Source organism: Stegodyphus dumicola, chromosome 7 (genome assembly GCF_044657685.1).
Source record: "Stegodyphus dumicola isolate Sdum_Otavi_A_Nest chromosome 7, ASM4465768v1".
Lineage (NCBI taxonomy): Eukaryota > Metazoa > Arthropoda > Arachnida > Araneae > Eresidae > Stegodyphus > Stegodyphus dumicola.
In genome coordinates, this window is record NC_140774.1 from 123,853,119 (window position 1) to 123,874,045 (window position 20,927).

At 33.7% G+C, this 20,927-nt stretch overlaps 2 protein-coding genes across 3 annotated transcripts in view; one reads left to right on the forward strand and one right to left on the reverse strand.

Moving 5' to 3' along the window:
* LOC118185754 (folylpolyglutamate synthase, mitochondrial-like) overlaps positions 1-10,300 on the reverse strand; it is a 122,223-nt gene extending 111,923 nt beyond the window's left edge. The window contains exon 1 of the mRNA XM_085820782.1: positions 10,145-10,300. Within this exon, the coding sequence (XP_085676908.1) occupies positions 10,145-10,153 (9 nt within the window). The 5' untranslated portion in view covers positions 10,154-10,300. The remainder of the gene's footprint in view (positions 1-10,144) is intronic.
* The window catches only part of LOC118204646 (uncharacterized), a 59,941-nt gene that overhangs the window by 7,684 nt on the left and 31,330 nt on the right, over positions 1-20,927 (forward strand). For both annotated transcript variants that reach the window (XM_035376950.2, XM_035376951.2), the window contains exon 2: positions 3,291-3,419. In XM_035376950.2, the coding sequence (XP_035232841.2) occupies positions 3,291-3,419 (129 nt within the window). The remainder of the gene's footprint in view (positions 1-3,290; positions 3,420-20,927) is intronic.

The following is a 20,927-nucleotide window of genomic DNA, read 5'->3' on the forward strand; positions in this document are numbered from 1 at the left end:
ACATAATACAGTATTGAAGACAACAACTAATTATCGTGTAACCTTTGTCCCACAGTTTTTGCAGACACTAAGCATAACAAACAATTTTCCCTTCAATTTCAAAAACTCTTTGCACTAAGAAATTACCTAAATTTTGATACCCGAGTGAACACGTTCCCTTAGTGAGGCTGGGAATTTAGTTTTAGACAAATGGAATTTACGTTTTTAATTATGGTTTTGCATACTTAATAATAATTTAGCATTTTTAATGACTTAAATTCATTCTATTATTAATACTTGAAATATACCACTTACTAATTTTCAATAAACAGTATAAAACGGTACATGATTAAATAATCTATTTTTTTTTCAAATTTTTAAAACTAAAATATTCTAAAAAAATAGTGTTTGAGCGTCTGTTTTATTATGCATTAATTTTTTAAAAGAACTGAATTTTAATTAGTAGCACATATGTAGTTGGACATTGCAGTATTAACAGTCTACAGCAAAATAAAATTATTTTTAATTAAACCAGTTATATTCTAATTTGCTGAAAGTTTACTCCTTAAATAGTATGTTATCAAGCAGATTTTGAACAATTATGTAAAATTAAAATTTCATTACGCCTTTAGAGCATAATTTTAACAGTTCCGCTGAACTTTAATTTTTAATAATTTCTATAGCTTTATGCGTTTATTGTTTAATTATTCCCTTTATGGAAGAAAGTTCAAAGATATAGCTATATTTGATAATTATATACCAAAACAAATTTAAAATTATAAGGACATTTAACAGTAAAAAAAAAAAAAAAGACTGAGATGAAGACTGGTGAAATTTTAAATTGTCCAAGAAAATAGTCAAATAGTTAAAATATTTTTTTGACATAACATTAACATAAAGATAAGATAGAAATAATTATTGTAAGCACTTAGTAAAGACGCATAGTTGTGTAGTGTAATTTAAAATTAAAGCCAAAATTTTATAAAAACGAAAGTAACGTTCTATAATATAAAGAATGACATTTTCTTCAACGGAGGCATTTTCTTCAAAAATTCCCAGTAGTCTCAATCCGGAACATCTGTATTATGAAATTTTCCCTCAGTGACGAAAAGCATGTTGAAGTCTGGTCACTAATCCCTACACTTTCCTTCCTTTTGCGACATAGATGCACCCCTCTGATTTGCGACATAGTAGATGCACCTCCATTAAACTACACGCAAGAATCTTTGTTGCAAATAGGAGGTGATTTCTTAAAAGGAGGACAGCATTGGGTTCAAGATTCCTCGTTCTTTCAAGGCTTTTACTTCTACCAAAGCCCCGGCCTCAAAAGGTTAACAAAAAAAAAAAAAAAAAAAAAAAAAAAAATCTACACAAGGTACTAAAATAATAAATTCGAGAGAAAATAAAGTTGATGTATTGCTAATACAGAAATGCAGATACAAATTGAATACATTGAATATCAATAAAAGTAATCAAGGGAATACAATTTGCCAATAAACTAGCCTTCAGAGGAAAAAAATCTGTACAACAGAGAGAAAGAGGGGAAATTTATGAGAATATTTTTAAATTTAATATTCAGTGCCTAGCTCTATATTGCTAAGGGGAAAAGCACGCGAGGAAATACAGTAGTAAGTATAGGATAACCAAATATATAAGTACTGTGATTAAATTTTTAGTGATATAAATCCTTTATTGTACCCTTCAGTTCCTGAATGGCTAAAACTGCGATCTATTCCTAGTGGTTGAACGCAATGCCTTTCTTGCGTATTCAGTGAGTTTCAATGCCTTTCTTGCGTATTCAGTGAGTTTCAATGCCTTTCTTGCGTATGCGTTTTAAATCCAAACCAATTCATCTTATAAAATCCACTACAACCGCATGCCTTTGTTCAATCAGATATACCTAACTCATTTTGTCATTGCTGAAATACACCAATTTAATTGAAAATATTCCGTTGTTCCAGCAGATTAGCGAGTTTTATATGCATAGCTAGCAAATCTTGATAACTGATATATTCCATTGTTCCAGGAGATTAGCAAGTTTTACATTCATAGCAAGCAAATCTTGATAACTGATTAGCTAAACAAAAAACAAACCGCAGCTTTTAACAAACAGCAGAAACGATTTCATCTGACTTGCAAATATGTGAACAATAATCTTACTTATTAATATTATTATTATCTAATCTGTAATGCTTAAAGGTCTTTCGTTTTTAAATATATATATATATATAGCTGTGTTCCTATTACATTTTAAATAAGTGTTTAATGTTTTTAATATGAGTAACTATAAAACATAAAATAATAAGTTATAAAACAAAGCACTGCTTAAAAATTATTAGGTTACCTAAAATAACTTTTTCCGAACTTATATCCTACCATATACTTCCGTATATAATCGGAGAATTTTTAACAAGATTTTTACTAAAACTCGAGCGACAACGTATGTTTGACTTTAAAAGGATTTACAAATATTCGATGGCAAAAATGATATTATATGTTAAATAATTGAAAAAAAAATATTATTTTTATTTGATTTGATCCTAATATACATTAATGAAATTTTTTAATATTGGTATTCGAATTGGAATTACCGTATTTCCTTGAGTATTTCCTAGCTTTTCAGCGTTAGGTACAGAAAATTTTAAAACCAGTTATGTAATTTCCCCTTTCCTTAATGCATTCAGCGAATGAATTCTAGCCTTTAACATGTATTCGACCACGATTGCCCGCATACTAACAAAGATAAACCCCGCAAACTAGCTGCGAAAGTCACGCTGACCTTTCTCTTGGAACTGTTGATTGATGGGTCAGCTTTATACAAGTACAGACCCATCAATATTGAAGCAAACACGAACTAACATTCAGTCTACTATTTCGCTCAGTCAGCTGCACATTAAATTTCTCTAATTATTTATGATTATTTGAGGCCTAAGGAGTAGCACGCACACCAATTAGAAAGGGCGGGATTCAAGTTATAGGTAAGTAGAAAGGAAGATATCTTATTACATATTGTAAGGTTAATATTACCCTGTGTTCTTATTAGAATGTAAGCTTCTTTTACAGAAATAACCCCCCATACTGATATTTAACTGTAGTTTATCCATGAGTATTTTTTACTTGTTATGTCCTTGCCGCAACCGCTTTCTTCGGAAATTAAGTTATTCACATAATTCCCTCTCTCGATTTTCGGACTATAAAATTAGTAAACCAACAGGAAAAACACGCTAGGAAATACAGTTTTACTATCAAATTAAAGTTAATGTTATGCTACTCTATCTCATTCTGATTAATAACTATTACTTTTTTTTCAGTTTCCGTGATTGTTTTAATCTGTTTGACTTCGGTCAGAGGTCAAAAGGATTACAAGCATGATCATCTAGACCCGTTTGAAAGAAACGGTGGAAGAGTCTTCAATAATATCGTCCAAGGCTTTGATACAGGTTAGAATATACTATATAAAATACTCAATATTATCGTGGGGGAACATAAACTAAAACTGCAATAAAATAACTAATCTTAAACCAAATATTTCAAAAGAATCCCAGCTTTATCCGTAAAGATAGGATTTCTTAGAAAAGAGTTCTGCGATGATCAATTCCTACTAATGTATGAAAATGAAAAGTTTTATATGAGTTTTTAATCGATGGAAATAATAATAATAATAAAAACTTGTACAGATAGGAAGCATTACTTTAATATATTCACTGAAGTTTTATCAAATATTTCGCAAATAATGCAAATGCTAGGCTTATGAGAAACTAAAATGTTATTGCGTCAAGAACAAGAACAATCTGAGGCAGCCACTGTATAATCGGTCATCATACAGATGGCTTATTCGCCATTTGTATTATACAAATATTATTACAAATGGTCAATAAGCCATTTCTATAAGCAGCCGTAATACAAACCAAGATAATCATTAAGATACAATAACACGCCGAACAAGTATTAATTTAAAAATCAACCAAAGAAAATCAATGTTATATTTTCAAATTTTCACAGGACCAGTTTCGATGGTTTTAACGAACCATCATACTCAGCTGTCAAAGCGCAAATGGACGAGGTGATATAGTGATTAGATAAGGTAAGATAAGAATGACTTGACAGGAGTTAAGCTACTGCCGCCATCTATTGATGAAACGAGAACTAAAACATAATTTCCTTAAAGGCTGAAAGCAAAGATGGATTGGAGTTGGGAGCGTTAACTAGAAACCTTTTTTTGAATGGGAAATGCCTCTAGAAATTATAATTCCCCCAAAAAAGTTGTTTTTTAAATAATTTTCGCTGCAGAAAAATTGAAAGTGTGATTTTCGGACCAACAATGCTGGGCAACAGATGACTTTATCGATCGCGTGTTTCCTTTTTTCTAATTTATGCCTCATGTTCCTTAACGCGAAATTTTAAGGCTCTTTTAGTTTGATAAATGTAAATTAAACCGCACTGGCAAGGAATCCTGTAAATACCCCAGGAATTCATATTCGGAATGAAGTACTTGAGTATGGAACTCTTAATTTTATTGATGGGAGAATAAACGACCCGAAAGTTAAATTTCTGTAAAATACGTGTAATGTTATAGCTAATTGATGGAAACAAGGGAATGACAACAGAATTCTTATAATCTCCTAAAACAAGAGTGTGCCTTTTGGTGTGTTGAGATGAGAATTTTTTAACTGCTTGATTAATAATGTTGGTTGAAAAGCCCCTGTCAGTAGCTACTGCTTTTAAATAATTTAGTTCATCATCAAGAGAAAGTTTGGAGGAGCAAACTTGAAGTGCAATGAAAATATAGTAATAAAATGAAGCTACCTTTTGTTTAGTCGGATGACATGATTTGAAGTGGGGTGGGAGCAAACCGATGAAGATTTACAGTAAACCGTAGTACTGAAGTTGGATGTGTTACATGTGACCAGAATGTCGAGGAACGGAAAAGAATTGCATGTACCAAGTTCAAAAGTGAACTGAATGGAAGGATCAATAGAATTCATTGTTGAAAGAACCTTATTTAAATCATCTTTATTACCTTCAAACAAGGTAAAAGTATCGTCTACATAGTGGAACCATACCGGGAATTTTAAAGTTTCAAATAATTTTGATTCATAATAATGCTTTTTAGTATAACTAAAATATTTTTTTAATTAAAATAAACTGACTTTTCATTTATCAACCTTCTTGGCCCCCGAAATGTTTGGTAAAGAAAATATGGCCCGTGGGCTATGATAAGTTGGACAGCGCTGCTCTATGATATGAAAACAAAAACTAGTTGCGTGGTTATGGACCATAGTTTTCAATCATTCATTTCATCATTGTGACTGAAATGTGACAAAAACTAGTTGCGTGGTTATGGACCATAGTTTCCAATCATTCATTTCATCATTGTGACTGAAATGTATGGGAAGCAATAAGAATACTATGCATATTATTATTTCTTAATAATAGTTCTTCGCAAGCAAATGTAAAATATTTGTTGTTATTTTTAAAACTCGTGCTCACCTTTTCGACAACTGAATTCAGAAATTATTTATTGTGCCTAGTTTGCTTTTTCTTTTACAGCATTTCTGATACTTTCAAGAAATATGGCTACAAATGTTTGAAAGTTGAAATTTAAAAGAAATGAAAAATGTAATTTAAAAGAACGCTTTAAAATTACATCTTGAATTTCATTCCTTAAATCTTGTGTGCATTTCTTTTATTGATAATTAATGTTTGCAAAAGCAACAGTATAGCTCTTCCTGTTGGTATTTCCTTACAATAAATGTATTTTTACTTCCTTGTACGACGTAAAGGAAGTATTGTAATCGCGAAAAATTTCATGTTTCGGATTTCAATGGCGATATCCATTTTGACTATTTTTTTGCGTGACTTCCGTACGTACCGACAGAATGAAGAATACTTTATTTCAAAACGGATTGTAAAATGGATTTAAAATGGAACATTTTGTGACGTCTGTACTTACGTACATATGTATGTAAATCTGTACGTACGTATATAAGTATGTATCTCGCATAACTCGAAGCGTTTAGCCATAGAATGCTGCAATTTTATGTATGGGACTGCTATAACATCTAGATAATTAAGACATTTTAATTATGCAATAGTTAAATTGTATAATCTCACATTTATTTATATGTATATTTATATGCAATGCCAAATTTTAATTGATAGCTCAAACACAACAGTTTTTAAAACAACTTTTTGGTAAATAGGTCCTTTTTGATCGTCTCAGGAATTAACTTTGGCTATTTGAAAATTATTAATTTAAATCAAAGTTTTATATATTAGTTTTTCACGATTAGGAAAGAATTCATTCAAATATAGAAGGAAACGAAACGCGATCCAAATTATTGCAGAATTTTTTGGGGGATGCTAGTTCAAAGAAAAATAGCCTTCTTCCTAGAAATCAACAATAACTTACTTTATTATATAATATACTATTCTACCTTATTTTATGTATGTGCTATTTTTTATTTTATTTTAAAATGTGCGTTTTTGGCTGCATACCAATACAGATTTTAAACTAAGTTTATTACAAGTTTTATTAGTTTTATCACAGTCATCTTAAGAATTAACATTTCAGAGTTTCAGTTTGCAATAAGGCAAGAAAGCCGAATGAGGCTTCGAAGAGATATGTGAAGTTTATGGTGTTGATTTCTTAACAAAACGCATGTGTCAGAATTGCTTTAAAAATTTTTGCTCTAGAAAATTTTCATGTTTTGGCCGACCTTCTGAAGTTGATGATGACAAAATTAAAGACATAATCGAATCGAATCATCATATAACTACGCAAAAGTTTGCAAAATAATTAAATGTATTGCACACAGCAATAGAAAATCACATAAGACGTCTCGGACTCGTTGAGAAGCTCGATATTTGGATTCCGCGTGAATTGAAATTTACATAACACAAAGAATCAATATTTTCAATACGCATTTCAAGCGTAATGCAATCCACTCATTTTTTAAACGAATTATCACTGTTGATGAAAAATGGATCATCTATAATAACATTAATCGGAAAAGATCATGGTCCAAGCATGAAGAATCAGCATAATTTTTTTCAAAATCTAAATTGCATAAGAAAAAGATTATGCTTGTCAATTAGGCGGGATTACAAAGTTGCATATTTGAACTGCTTTCAGCAACCGAACGATAAACTCAGATGTTTACTGCCAACAGCTTATGAAACTGTAGGAAGCAATAAAAAAGGAAAGGCTAGAAATGGCAAATAGCAAACGAATTGTGTTTCACCATGACAATGCGAGCCCTCACGCGTCTTCAGCAATGCGTACAAAATTATTGGAGCTTGGTTGGGAAGTGATGTCGCATCCCCCATACAGCCCCGAGCTTGCGCCATCGGATTATAATTTATTTTGAAGTTTACAAAACTTCTTAAATGGTAAATATTTCAATAATAATGATGACCTCAAATCGCACTTAGTTGAGTTTTTGCTGAGAAAATTCAGAAGTTCTGTGCCCTTGGAATCATGAATTTACCAGAAAAATGGCAAAAGGTCATCAAGCAGAGTGGAAGATATTTGACTCATTAAAGTTTATGTTTTATACAAAAAAACTGAGTTTTATTTTACATTAAAAACCGAATTTACTCTCTTGCCAACCTAGTATGTATATATATATATATATATATTCACCTCTTTACCCAGTTTAAAAGTCCTTAACTGAGTTTTATTTTTGCAACTGTTGATGGTAGACATATAGCTCCAATTACAGAAGTGTTTTAAATGATAACATTATTAATGTTTTGGCAATTTCAAATTAAAAAAAAATTAATTTTGGATAAATAACGAAACCTAACTCTTATTGCGGTGCCCTGGTTCCTATACTTATATTTCGGAAGGTTTCATATTCGTTATGAGAAGATAAAAATGCAAGAAGTTGAGGAAGTTTGACTCCTGTACGACAAAAGTTAACAGGGATATTAATTTCAAAATTTGCTATTTTTGACGTCATTTTCAATTTGCCTTGACACATCGGTTAATTAAGTTTGAATAATTCGAAGAAATAAGCTTAAATATAGTGCGACAAAAATGTGAATAATTTAGCAAGCATACAAGGAAGTTATGTGGTGTACACATAAATTTAAAATAAAGCGCTGTGAATGATAAACACTATAACTCTAGAAGACTTACATTCATCCTTTTCATTTTTCATTAGTCATTAAAAGACAACATTGGACTTTTGTTATTTATCTGTAAACAATCATTATGACTATCTTATTAGGTGATAAGTCAATTAAAAGAGAACTTAAACTTATTTACACCCAGGAAAGTGTAACACAGAAAACATGCGAATAAACTGATAATAATTTTGTATAAAATCTGATTTATGCATAAGAATATAATATAGAAAATACAAACTATACATCGTATCATAATTATAAGCTATAGGCATTGCTTTCGCAGTTCATTTTTAAAATGTATCTGCCGCAAAATGTACAATACTTCCTGAAACGAAATTACTGAGTATTAGCATACCTGTGAATGAAAAGCAAATCAAAATGCTAATGACTGATATTTTATGGCAAATTGACAAGTCTGCAAACATAAGCATGCTTGTAGTAAACTGTTTAGACAATTTAAAACCACGCAGTCAAGCTTTAATTGTACAGCGGACAAGGCAAGAAAGTAAAAGAAAAAATCTGATGTGTACAGCACATGACTTCCTTGTATTGGAATATTAAATTATACGCATTTTTTCTTGCATTTCATTTAAACTTATTGGATTGAATTAAATCTACTTCGCCGACAGCGCATAAACCACAATAGAATAAATGCATTCTTTATAATTCACTCTAGTATTTGTTCACCATAGCGACACTCTGGCGCTAGATTCACTTAATAATTCTATAACAGTTAACTTATATAATAATTATATAACGGAAACTAAATGTTATATAATCCAGTAATTATATAACAGTTAACTTATATATTTCGTTCATATTATAACTCATAACGCACAAAATTTATATCATTTAAAGAATATAATTATCTAATCGTTGCCACATGTTCTATTCAAATACTATAATAAAGCTAGAATGATGTATAAAAGAAATTAAGGAAACAAAACAAAAAAGAAACAGTTTTTCACAGACGATTGAGTATTTCTCATTTAATTAATTCAGTTCTCACTTCGCGAGAAGGCAAAAATACATAAAAACTCAAAATATCTATATTAAAAATTACGAAGTAAATCTTAAACACTTATTTTCTCGAAAAAATTGCAGAAAGAATTAAGCATGATTTAATTGGCAATAATAAATGAATGCGTTATCTTTGTTGTTGGGAAGCTAAGTTTCTCTAGATTGGCAAGAAATCCACTAGTCTCCTGTTTCAAATGTAAACATCAACGGCCGCCATTAAAAAAAGGTTTAGCGGCACTTAGACAACTTTAAAATTGTTGATAATTCTAAAAATATTGCATACAGATTTACTAAAGGCATAAAAATCTTAACCAGAAGATAAAAACAACATAATACAATCATTTTTAAAGGAAAAAATGTACAATTTACAAACATATAACAGTAAAGAAACTGAGATCACTGAGCCGGATAACAGAGTGGATATATATATAAATATATTTATATACGTTTGGTGCGGCCGATTGCAACCAAAATACGAGGTGCACATCTACATGTTATAGCAGTCCTATATACAAAATTTCAACGTTCTGAGGCTACTTGTTTTTGAGTTATGCGAGATACGTACGTACGTACGCACGTACGTACATACGTTCGTACAGACGCCACGAAAAATTCTCTTCAGAATTAATTTTAAAGCAGTTTTATCATTTTTTTTGTAGGAAACGAGTATTTTATTCTGCCCTTACGTACAGATATCACGCAAAAACATCGTTAAATTGCATTCGATAGCGGTAAAAATGGATATTTTCGTTGAAATATGCTGCCTGAAACTTTTAGCGATTACAATACTTCCTTTTTACTTTGTACAAGGAAGTAAAAAGAATTTAAAGAAACAAGGGTATTCTTTCCAAGATTTTGAATCTACCTTTCTAAACTGCAGCCTGAGTAAGTATAACGGAACAAGGTAAAAAGAAACTATTTTTTTCTCTAGAGTTAGTTGTTTGCTTTGGAAAAAGAGCCTAATTTAGATTTGATTAATGAAATAATTAAAGTACAATAAAAAGAAACTTACCTGAAACATTTCTTTTTTTGTTGTTGTTGTACAGGTTTAAACTTCTTTACGACGAAAAATGTTGCAAGAGAATACTAGAATACGAGTTGTGCAATTTTACATTCCGTCATACATCTTTTCTCTTTAGTAAACTGTAACTTGATAAAAAAAATCATGCGCAATTTGCACTGCGTTTCAAATTAATCCAAAGTATAGGCACAGAAATCATAGACAGCAGATAATATCTTTCTTCTGTTACACTGTTTATTTTTAGTAACATTTTTTATTGTTGTAACTATACTTTTATCTGCTAAGCTAATCTCAACTTTTCTTTTACCTCTGTAATAGGTGATTCGTAAATGTTTGATTGCCATTTCTGCTTTTTTTTTTTCCGAAAGAAAGAAAGAAGTTCAGTAGTTTTAATGTTATCAAATGGAAAAAAGATTGGGATAGATTGAATTCTTTTTTGCTCAAGGCTACTGTTCAAATAATTAAACAAATAAATAAATAAAAGTCGATCAAACTATTGATAACAGTTTTCATTTAACTAATAATAAAAAGAGCTTTGTATTTTAAGATTCATCAGAGGGGTTAAAATTCCATGTGGATCACGCCTCCTTTATATGTTGTTTTCAGAAACAAAGAAAACTTTTGCCTAGATAGGAAGTTTATAAAGATGTCCGCTGTATTAGTTTATAATGCATCAATTTAAGAATAAGAATTAATGAATGAGAAATAGGTGACATTTTAAAATTGAAGTGGAAATTTGCAATATGTAGAAGTACATTTTTATTTGTTTGCTGACAAGCAGAAGTCGAGCAGATATCAAGCACGTGTACACAGAACATGCAGAGAAGATTGCCAAAGTATATATTACACTCCTGCTAAAAAAAAAAAAAAAAAAAAAAAAAAAAAAAAAAAAAAAGCAACAAAGGCAAAAGACGGAATAAAATAAAAATTATTTCATGGATATTGTGAAAGAGATCCAAGAGGTTGGTGTGGCATTATTAAACCACAGAGCAAAAGATAAAACAAACACATACAGAAAATGTATTATGACCATCAACTTGCAAAAGACCAAAATGGGTCGAAAGAATGTGCCTTAGAAGCAACACGTCAATAACAGGTATGGTATCACCTAACTTAAATGCATGCTTGGCAACGGAAAGACAAGTTCGCAGTAGTGACTTTAATCGCTTGTGGTGGCGGTAGCATGTCAGAGTAATGCATGTTGGAGCTTCTGGAGAGTGCCTTTCGGCACACTGTGACCTGCTATCCGTCATCCGAACATGTACCACACATGCTGTGTGGGATTCAGATACGGTAATCTAGTTGGCTACAGCAAATGTGAAATGGTTTCATTATCCAGATAACTCTGCACCACTCGAGCGGGCGTTATCGTCCATGAATATCGCGTCGGTAGCCATTGCAGCGATAAAAGGGCGCACAAGACAGTGTAGAAATCCTTCCCGATATTGGACTACATTGACGGAATGACTAGAAATTACGTAGAGGGCGGTGAGTTGTTCGTTGTTATCCTAGCCCATACAAGTAAAGCTCCTCCTCTGTAATGGTTTCTTTCGATGTTTGGTGCCCAAGAGTATGTCCTTTGGCTCTTCCATATCATTGCTCTTCGGAAATGGTACTGGATGTTAAATTGAGACTTATCCGTAAAGAGTATGTGGCCCCACTGTACTAATGTTCATCAGCGATGTTCACGAGCCCAATTCAAGCTTGCTTTGACATGCAATGGTGACAAAGGAATACGTCAGGCATGCAGTTCCAGAAACAGTTTGGCGAGATATGGGCCGTCCTACAGCATCAGAAACATCCAACGTCAACTGTCATGCTGTTAGTAATCTGCGGCTTTTTGCACATAGCAAAACGAAGCGATCGACTCCCTTTGTGGTAGTTCTCCGGCTCTAGACAGATCTTCAACAGGGATTTCGATCCCTTTGGAAACAATTCCACAGCATATTGATGACACAACGATGCAGATTCAGCTCTCGCAACAGCGCGGTTTGTCTTGCACCAGCTTGCCACATCCCGACAGCCTTCTTGTGAGTTTCATAGTAGAAATGGTGTCATAGCAGAAATAGTATCTTTTTAAGGCATTGTGCTGTGACTGCAGAATTGAGCTTTATGCTAATTTTTGCTGCCTATTTGTATTCAGCGATAAAACTTCTACTTCATATGTAAATTGTACATTTTAATTTCCCTTTTTATATTCGTAACTTTTCTTTTAGCGTTTCTTGAGCACGAGTATATATACTACGTAAGTAGTGTTCACATGATATGAATTACGCATGTATGAAATATGGACCTCGATTTAAGTTAGTTCGATATCTTTAACATAAAAGCCAAAACAGTTTTTTTTTTTCATTTACAGTACATAAACAATGAATAGCTTTAAAAAAAGCACTACCAAATTAGAACCTGTTCCGTATTAATATATTAAATGAGCTAATATAAGCGCTACGTGATGTTAACTTTGTAATGTCATTTCTTTTCCTTCGTGCTAATTTCTCAATATGTCACAAAATGTATTGAATATTGTCTTAAAATTATAAAATTGAAAGTATTGAATAGGAACCTTAAAAATTTAAAACTGGTTTCTGCAATCTCCAGATCTTATTAACAGCCGACAATATTGACGAGGCTCAAAATATCCGCCTCATTTGAAGTTCTTACAATGTTTTATTTATTCGGTCTTGCGAACAGTAATCTTACATACTGAGCAAAGCTTAACAATCTGCAGTATTTTATGTGATGATATGCAAAAAATAGAGCACTAAAAAGTTTTTCGAAATTTGCAAAGTTTAGTTGCAGAAAGGAGTGGATATGTGTATTTTCGACAACTTATGTTGTACGTCACGCGATACTGTAAAGCAGAATAAAAGCATAGGCGTGAAAAAAAAATGCAAGTGTGCGTAGGTAGGGTGCGTAGTTAGCGTAATAAAAATAGGATACGTTTTTAACGATATCGTTTATTTATGTATTCTTTTAAAAAGAATAGGAAGAGTTATTTCAGCGTGTGCATTATGCGAGGAAGCGTTCTTCTGCGTAGTAGAATATATCAGTTGCCTATTATCAGAGACGACACTTTACGTTATTTCTTATTGCCAGATCAAACAGATTAACATAATAAATGCCCAATAACAAAAATGCAACGGGAAAGGGATCCGTCAGCCAAACGCTACAGTTACAAGTACGGAACAGCAAGTATGTATGTTTTAAGAGGTTCAAGTGATTTGTTACATAATGTTATAGAGATAGTATCTACGAGAAAACATTTGAATGACTTCACATATGATAGTATCATTGGTAAGCTCAATGAAGAGACTAATGGGGCTTACTTGTGCAGCCAAAGCATTTGGTATCACCATAAAAATAATCCACATGCGGAAAAATCATCAAAACTTCAGCTATCAGAAAGATCGGCGATGGCCGCCCAAAGAAAACAGTGTCAATAAAAGAAGAATACATAGTAGGCGTACAGATCAAAAGACATCGACGCAAAGCTGCAGGCAATGATGCAAAGCAACTGCATATGGTCGTAGAACTTTTAGTATAGCAGTTCAATGGAGTGAGACGTTTACATAAAGGAGGACTTGAGCGTTTTTCTTGATGAACTCAATGTTAGATCGCTTTAGAATTTGAACGTTGGAAATAAATGCTATAATAGAGTAAAGAGTATCAGGACTAGGCCATATAATCCTTCATTGCTTTATTCTTGTGAACGATTTTTAATATCAGCAGCTCTGGTAGAAAGAGAGAGATAAGAACACGGTTTCGTTAGAAAAACATAACCAAAAGATATCGCAAGGAAGAGTAGCTGTGATCGTCTCAGGCAACGTAATGGTCAGTCGTTATATTTAATTCCACATTTTCGACTGTGGTTCAATAACGGCAAATAATTACTGTAGTAAGGTTAACCTTTGCCTGCTTGATTTTTCTGAAGCACCATTGGTTCTAAATTCCTTTTATGGAGATCATGCCACAGCACATCGTATGTGGGCAGCAGATGAATTACTGGAAAGTAAGGCTACTTCTCGTATGAATTAGCTACTAAAGTACTTAGTTCTTAGTCCAATAAAGCATGTGTTCTGTGGGGACACACTGTAGTGCTCCCACATCCACTCCATAATGTGTATCAACTAAAAAAGGGCACTTACAAAGAACTGGACTATGTTGCTGCAAAAAAACTGTAACAGTCCTTAGGTTTTGCACATTAGTGTGTTAATAAAAAATGACGAATCGTCAGATCTGCCTTTTATTGTTTTTAAATCGCAGCTTTTTCATTTAATGTGATTCAAATGAAAAAGAAAAGAACAGATTCGCTGTCCTTAAAGAGCCATTAATTTCATTCCTACCGTGAGTTATTTCTTGCCAACAGCCAGGACTGGCTAACACCTGTGTTGGAATTTTATACATTCTATTTTGGTTTTTACATATTTCGTTTGCGTTTTCAAATATTATGTATTGGACACCCTCTCCCAGGAATAATCATGCACTGTGTATTCTTTCCAAAATGTGCAAAAATATGCTTATTTTGTGTATACAACGCATCTAGTATATAAAAGCTGCATATAATACTTTATAATGAACACACTTTGTTACTTCTATTTGTTCGCAATAGTTTATTTTCCTTAATCTTGTAATACTTTAACTCTTTTTTTTTTTTTTTCAACTGTTCCCTAAATTAGCCAAACAATTCGTATTGGATAGAACTTTCTAATTTGGCAAGAATGGTCTACATCATTCATTAAATGATTTTCACGTTTATTGATTGTACAAGGCAATGAATCTAAATTATTCTAGTAGATTCTTGAAACGATTCCACTGAGTTACATTACTTTGTTTTTTAGTGCTAGTCTAATGTGGCCACTGTGTATTAAGGTATCTTAAGGAAGAGATTTAATTTTTGCATACGTTATATACAGATTTGTTGTCGAATAAAGAGAAAAAATAAAGCAGAGTCAAGACTTCTGAAAGCCTGTTTTAGTATGGTTTAATATTAAATACGAAAAATAGTTCCTCTTTATATGACGCATAAATGAAATAGTATTAGAAGAGACTTTTAGACTTAGATAAGTGGTATTATTATTTAACTTGATTAATCGCAACCCGCATTACATGAGTTCAACTGATAACGCGAAAACTAGGATAACAGAATAGAATATTTAGAAAAAAATTATTCTATTACTCTTGCGTTCTTCGAATTGATAAGAGAAAGAAATAACAGTTGAGGCTCTAAGAGCTTAACATTAAGTAATAAGACAGTAATAATTAGCCGGTCCGCTCCGAGACTTAACAATTAGTCACTCGAAGAGGCTCATGCTTTGACTCGTAGAGAGTCAAAAGCTACTGCCATCATTTTGCAAGAATGATCTTTCAAAAATTCTGCAGTGTAGACAATATTTGTGCTATAGTACAAATATAGATTGTAAATTTGCTTCTTTTATATCCTGCAAACATTTTAATGAGTTCAGAGTATAAAATCATAGTAATAAAATCAGAGATATATTATTCAGTCTATTTTCCTACGTCCAAAAAATTGGTATCATGTTGAATTTTAATTGGTATCATGTCTTCCTTTCCGGTTGAAATAAGTATTCTTAATCATAGGAAGCTTCAATTTCTGATTTTCCTTGTTTTGCGAACAATTTATTTCAAACTAACTAAGTATACCCAATTTTTATCTTGCAACTATAGCATTTTTATTATATTACTTAAATTTGTATTATTGGCTAGCATAAGCTGCTACTAGATCTACTTGAAAGACGGCTAGCTACTTATCGCTAAGACTTGAAGATATATACAAGAGGAGAAGAGTCTAAAAGATCATTTCATTGAACTCAGTTATTTACAGAGAGCACAATTTTTTTTTTTTTGCTTACAAATCCACCATGAACTCGTGGCGATAAAACTAAAGATAATGGAAAACTAAACTAAATTTAAAGATACGCTAGTAGTTCAAGACTACACAAATGAGTTTAACCTAGCAGGTTGACTCAAAAACCCGCGCCGGCATTCTGTAGAACACTTGAAGTTATTTGCGTCTGAATTACATTTTATTCCATTATTAATTAACTTCGGCGGCAAGAATGCGACGTTGAGATTCAGAATCAGCACAGCTAGTAAAAACATCAACGTGCGCACTCAACAGCGAAACACGCTGTGACTAACTTTTTTTCTACTTCAGTTTAAACACATTCTCTTTCACCCTAATTCATTTACATCCTGGCGAGGAAACGCGAGAGGAACAAGTAATGACAGAAAAGGCTAAAAATTAAAATTAGTATTAGTATTAGTATAAGAGATGCATTTCCTTTTACTTAATGAAACTTCAGTAGAACACTTGAAGCTCTTTGCGTCTGAATTACATTTTATTGCATTATTAATTAACATCTTAAGTGGTGTAAATAATGTCGAATATTTCAAATTTGAAAGCAAATATTTCATTGGCAATAATGCGAACGTAAAGAAACAGAAAGATTTTTTGGAACATTTAATGAGTTTTCTTCTGTTGTGAAGGCTGATAAAGATCACTGAGTACTTTGTCCTTTGAAAGCATGCCATTTTTAATTTCTGTGTTTACATTAGACGTAGATTCTCATTAGCAGCTACACTGAATTTTTGTAAATTATCGTCATTGCATTAAATTGTAATTTATGTCTATATTTATACATTAACATTTTATTTAATTCTCATTAAAACGTTTGCTATGTTAGCGTTTGCTTATCTGCATTTACATTAATTACAGGGTAGGTCCGAAAAGTAGTAGGACTGAAGTTTTTTTAAAAAAAAATTATTCAAACTTTTGAAAGATCCGACTTAATAGTTTTTAAAATATGTTCCTTTTGCATTAACACAGAGCTTCGAACTACTCTGTGAATTACTGAAGTCTCCCTGGAACGCAGAAACTGGAATGTTCTTCAGCTCTCTCGTTACAGCCTCTTGAAAGGCCTGGATGGAGCCGTGGTGTCGTCCTTTCACGACCCTTTTCAATCGAGGGAAGAGGAAGAAGTCTGAAGGAGCGACATCTGGCTTGTAGGGTAGCTGGGAAAGCTGTGTGAAGAAATTCCATGACAACAAAGGTGATGTGGCTCGGCGCATGCCGTGATGAAGCCTCCCTTATCCAGCAATTGGTGGTGGACGGACGTAGGCGACTCGTTTTCTGCATCTTTCAAGTACAAGTACAGCTCAGATATCGCTCCTTCGGACTTCTTTCCCTTTCCCCAACTGAAAAAGGGTCATAAAAGGACGGCACCACTGATCGACGAAGCAGTCACCACTCTTAAAAAATGCGGATACATCGAAGGCGAAAAAGAAGTTAAGAAACCGCGCACTGACGAAAATCCAGCCAAATCTTCGGAAAAGGACGGACCTTGGATTAATCCCAAGATTACAGCGAAAATCCCAAATAATCCAGAGCTGATAGAAATAGCGAAAAGTAACAGGTTTCAGTCACTCGAAAAGATTAGCGAGGAGGAGCGGTCCAGGAGACGTCCCCGCCGATTGTACTACAGAGTAATGCAACGAATTGGCTGAAAATCGAGGAATTGCTACATCAAACTTGCGGAGAAGAATTTCAAGCAGATATGAAGGCAAAAGACGATTACAGGAACTCTACTAAAATCCTGCAGGATAAGAATATACCTTTCTATACTTTTTAACTGAATGCTGAAAAGCCTCTAAAAGTAGTGCTGAAGAACATTCCTGACAACATAACTGAAAAAACCATATTCAGAAACTTAGAGAAGAAAAATTTCCCGATCTTAAAGATTAAGCAGTTCCGCAGAAGCAAGAAAAATAATTTGGAAAAAATGCCCATCTTCCTGCTGGAGCTAAAGAAAAATAAATTTGGATATGCAATACATAACCTGAACTGTATGTTCAGCGTGAATGTAAGGATCTAGAAATTTTTACCGAAGAAACGACCCATCCAGTGCTATCGATGCAAGGAGTGGGGTCACTCGCAACAGCTATGTACGAATGAAGAAAGATGCTGCAAATGCGGCAAAAATCATCGAAGCAACTAATGCAAATTAAAACCTGATGTGAACCGACATGCATTTTCAGTAATAAAAGCACGTTTTCAGCTATCGGGATTGCAGAGAATACAAGAAGTTTGAAAAGAAGGTTTCCCCACCGAAAAAGATGATACCACCAACCAAAGAAACAGATTTCCCGCCATTTATTCGAGATGTTGAAGGAGAAAAGCAGAAAAATCCCCCTAAGTCTCTCTACAGTGAAAAATTAAAGAAAACATTCAAGCTCATCCCTCTCCCTCCCCCCGATGAGACCAATAAAGCACTGGTTTGGGTGAAGGATCAGAAAGTTAATAGTTTCCTCCGAACTATTATCTCACAAGTAGAAAAGATACGAACAGCAGAATCGACAGCAGGAACACCATTTGCAGGGTTCCAAGCTGCAATGACCTTAAGGCAAATTGCCGAATCAGAAGATTAAGACGTTTATGACCGACAATTTTAATTAGACTCAGACTGACTGCTCTGCAAAACTTTTCGATCGACTGCCTGCCTACGCAAGTTTTCCAACTTCTACTCATCACTTAGATTGAATGCTTCGGCATGTTTTTAGTTTCGCCTTCAGCTGAGCTGCGTGATTACGCCCTAAAACTTTACAACTGTGAACGGCCGGACCATATACGACAAATTCGAAAGAACTGGTAAAAACACCTTGAAATTGTATGCATGAAGTGAAGAAATGTAAGCGGTAACGGCACCACTATTCGGTCCAGGCCATTCAAGAGGGCGTAACGAGGGAGTTGAAGAGCATACCATTTTCTGCGGCTGTATTGATGCGGAAGAGGCATATGTTGAAAACTGTTAAGTCAACATGTCTAAATTGGGAAGGTATATATTTTTTTAAAAACTCAATTCCACTACCTTCCGGACAAACCCTATAACAGTTATTTTGATTAAAACTTTCAATTATGATTATCGACGTGATTGCTTAACTGTCATGACTAAATGTCTTTAAATAGATTTTTTAAACGTTGATTAAATTATACATTTTGTGATGGCTGTGATATTATTAAATTAATAATTTGTTTCCAAAATTCTGTCTTTTAATCTAGAAACATTCACAAACATATTCATAAATGTGTGTACATTTAGACATGAAATGGAAATACTGTAATATAATTTAGCTTTTAATTATTAATGCTAGAAGTCTAAATGCTAAAAGTTTATGTAAAATTATATTTTTCATGATATTTTAGAATTCAGTCACAGAATGTTTCATTTGCGTTTTAAATTTAAACTACATTATATTAAAAAATATTGTAAACATTATACATGTAAAAGATGACGCAGTGTCCGACAGTGAAATTCCAACATCTATCTTAACGTCTTAAGAATCTGTAAAATTTGCTTTCGTCAACTTCGTCTAACTTATTATTATATTTTTCAATCTTTTTTTTTTCCCACGAAGTTTCATCTCTACACTGCATTTCGAAGCATCCTAATATTGGGCATCTTCTCTTAACTTCAGTATGAATTTCGAAATGTTTGAATGAAATGTCATCATTAGGGAGGGGTTAAGACTGTAAGAAAGTGTTTACATATATACAGGGTGTTTCATAGATCATGTGACAAACTTGGAAGAGTGGTGGAGCGTACTAAAACTTGCATTTTTTATAGGCATGTAGGGTCTAAAGTGACAGGTTAAGGCAGAAAGGGAAAAAAAAAAAAAAAAAAAAAAAAACACGAGAGAAAAATGTGAAGTACAAAATCAACGCAAAGTGCTTCTTTGTAGCAATACGGTATTCGCAATAAATGTTCTAAATTGCGACCATCAGCAGTAATACATGGTTGGTAACGTTGAAAAAGGGATTGACGAACATTTTGAAAAACGACAAACATTTCGCGCACGCTTGCAGCCGCTATGGATAGTCGTGCAACGAGGCCCTCCAGTGAGTCAACGGGTGTCTAGTAAATGATGCTCCTTAGATGGCCCCATAAAAGAAATCCAAGCTGGATAAATCTGACGAACGAGGTGGCCATCGAACGGGTCCACGGCCAATCCATCGGCCCTGAAATGTTCCATCCAAGTAATTACAGACCCGCACGTGGTTATGGGCTGGTGCACCATCATGCTGAAACCACATGCGATGACGAACGACAGCCGGAACATCTTGCAGCAATTCCGGTAGCACCTCTTGCAGAAAAATATGATAACATAAGCCAGTTGTACGTGCAGGTAAGAGGTATGTTCCTGTGAGTAGTCGTTAACAATACCCGCCCACACATTCAGGGAGAAGCGGGTTTGGAATGCATGTGGACGTGTGCCGTGTGAATTATGAGTTGCCCACACGTGCAAGTTGTGGCTGTTGAAAATGCCGTCCTGTGAGAAAGTTGCCCCGTCCGTGAATAGCCCATCCGATGGGAAATCCGCCTGCACCGCACACTGCTGCAAGAACCAATGACAGAAGTGAACTCGAAGAGGGTAATTTGTCTCTTGCAAGGCTTGGACTCTCTGCAAATGGTATGGGTGCAAACCATTTTCATGCAATACTCTCCAAACGGTGGAATGACTCAGCTGCAGACGACATGCAATAGCTCTTGTACTTGTCTGAGGTGATTCATGCACAGTGTTCAAGATGGATTTTTCAATGCGAGGTTGTCGTGCACTTCTTCCACTCCTAGTGTCAGAGGTGGCTTCAAATGACCCGTTTTCACACAGAGACCGATGCATCTCTCGAACATTGTGTGCTTCGGCATACGTCTATTCGGAAACCGTTCCTGGTACAACCATAGCGCTGCTCTGCCATTCC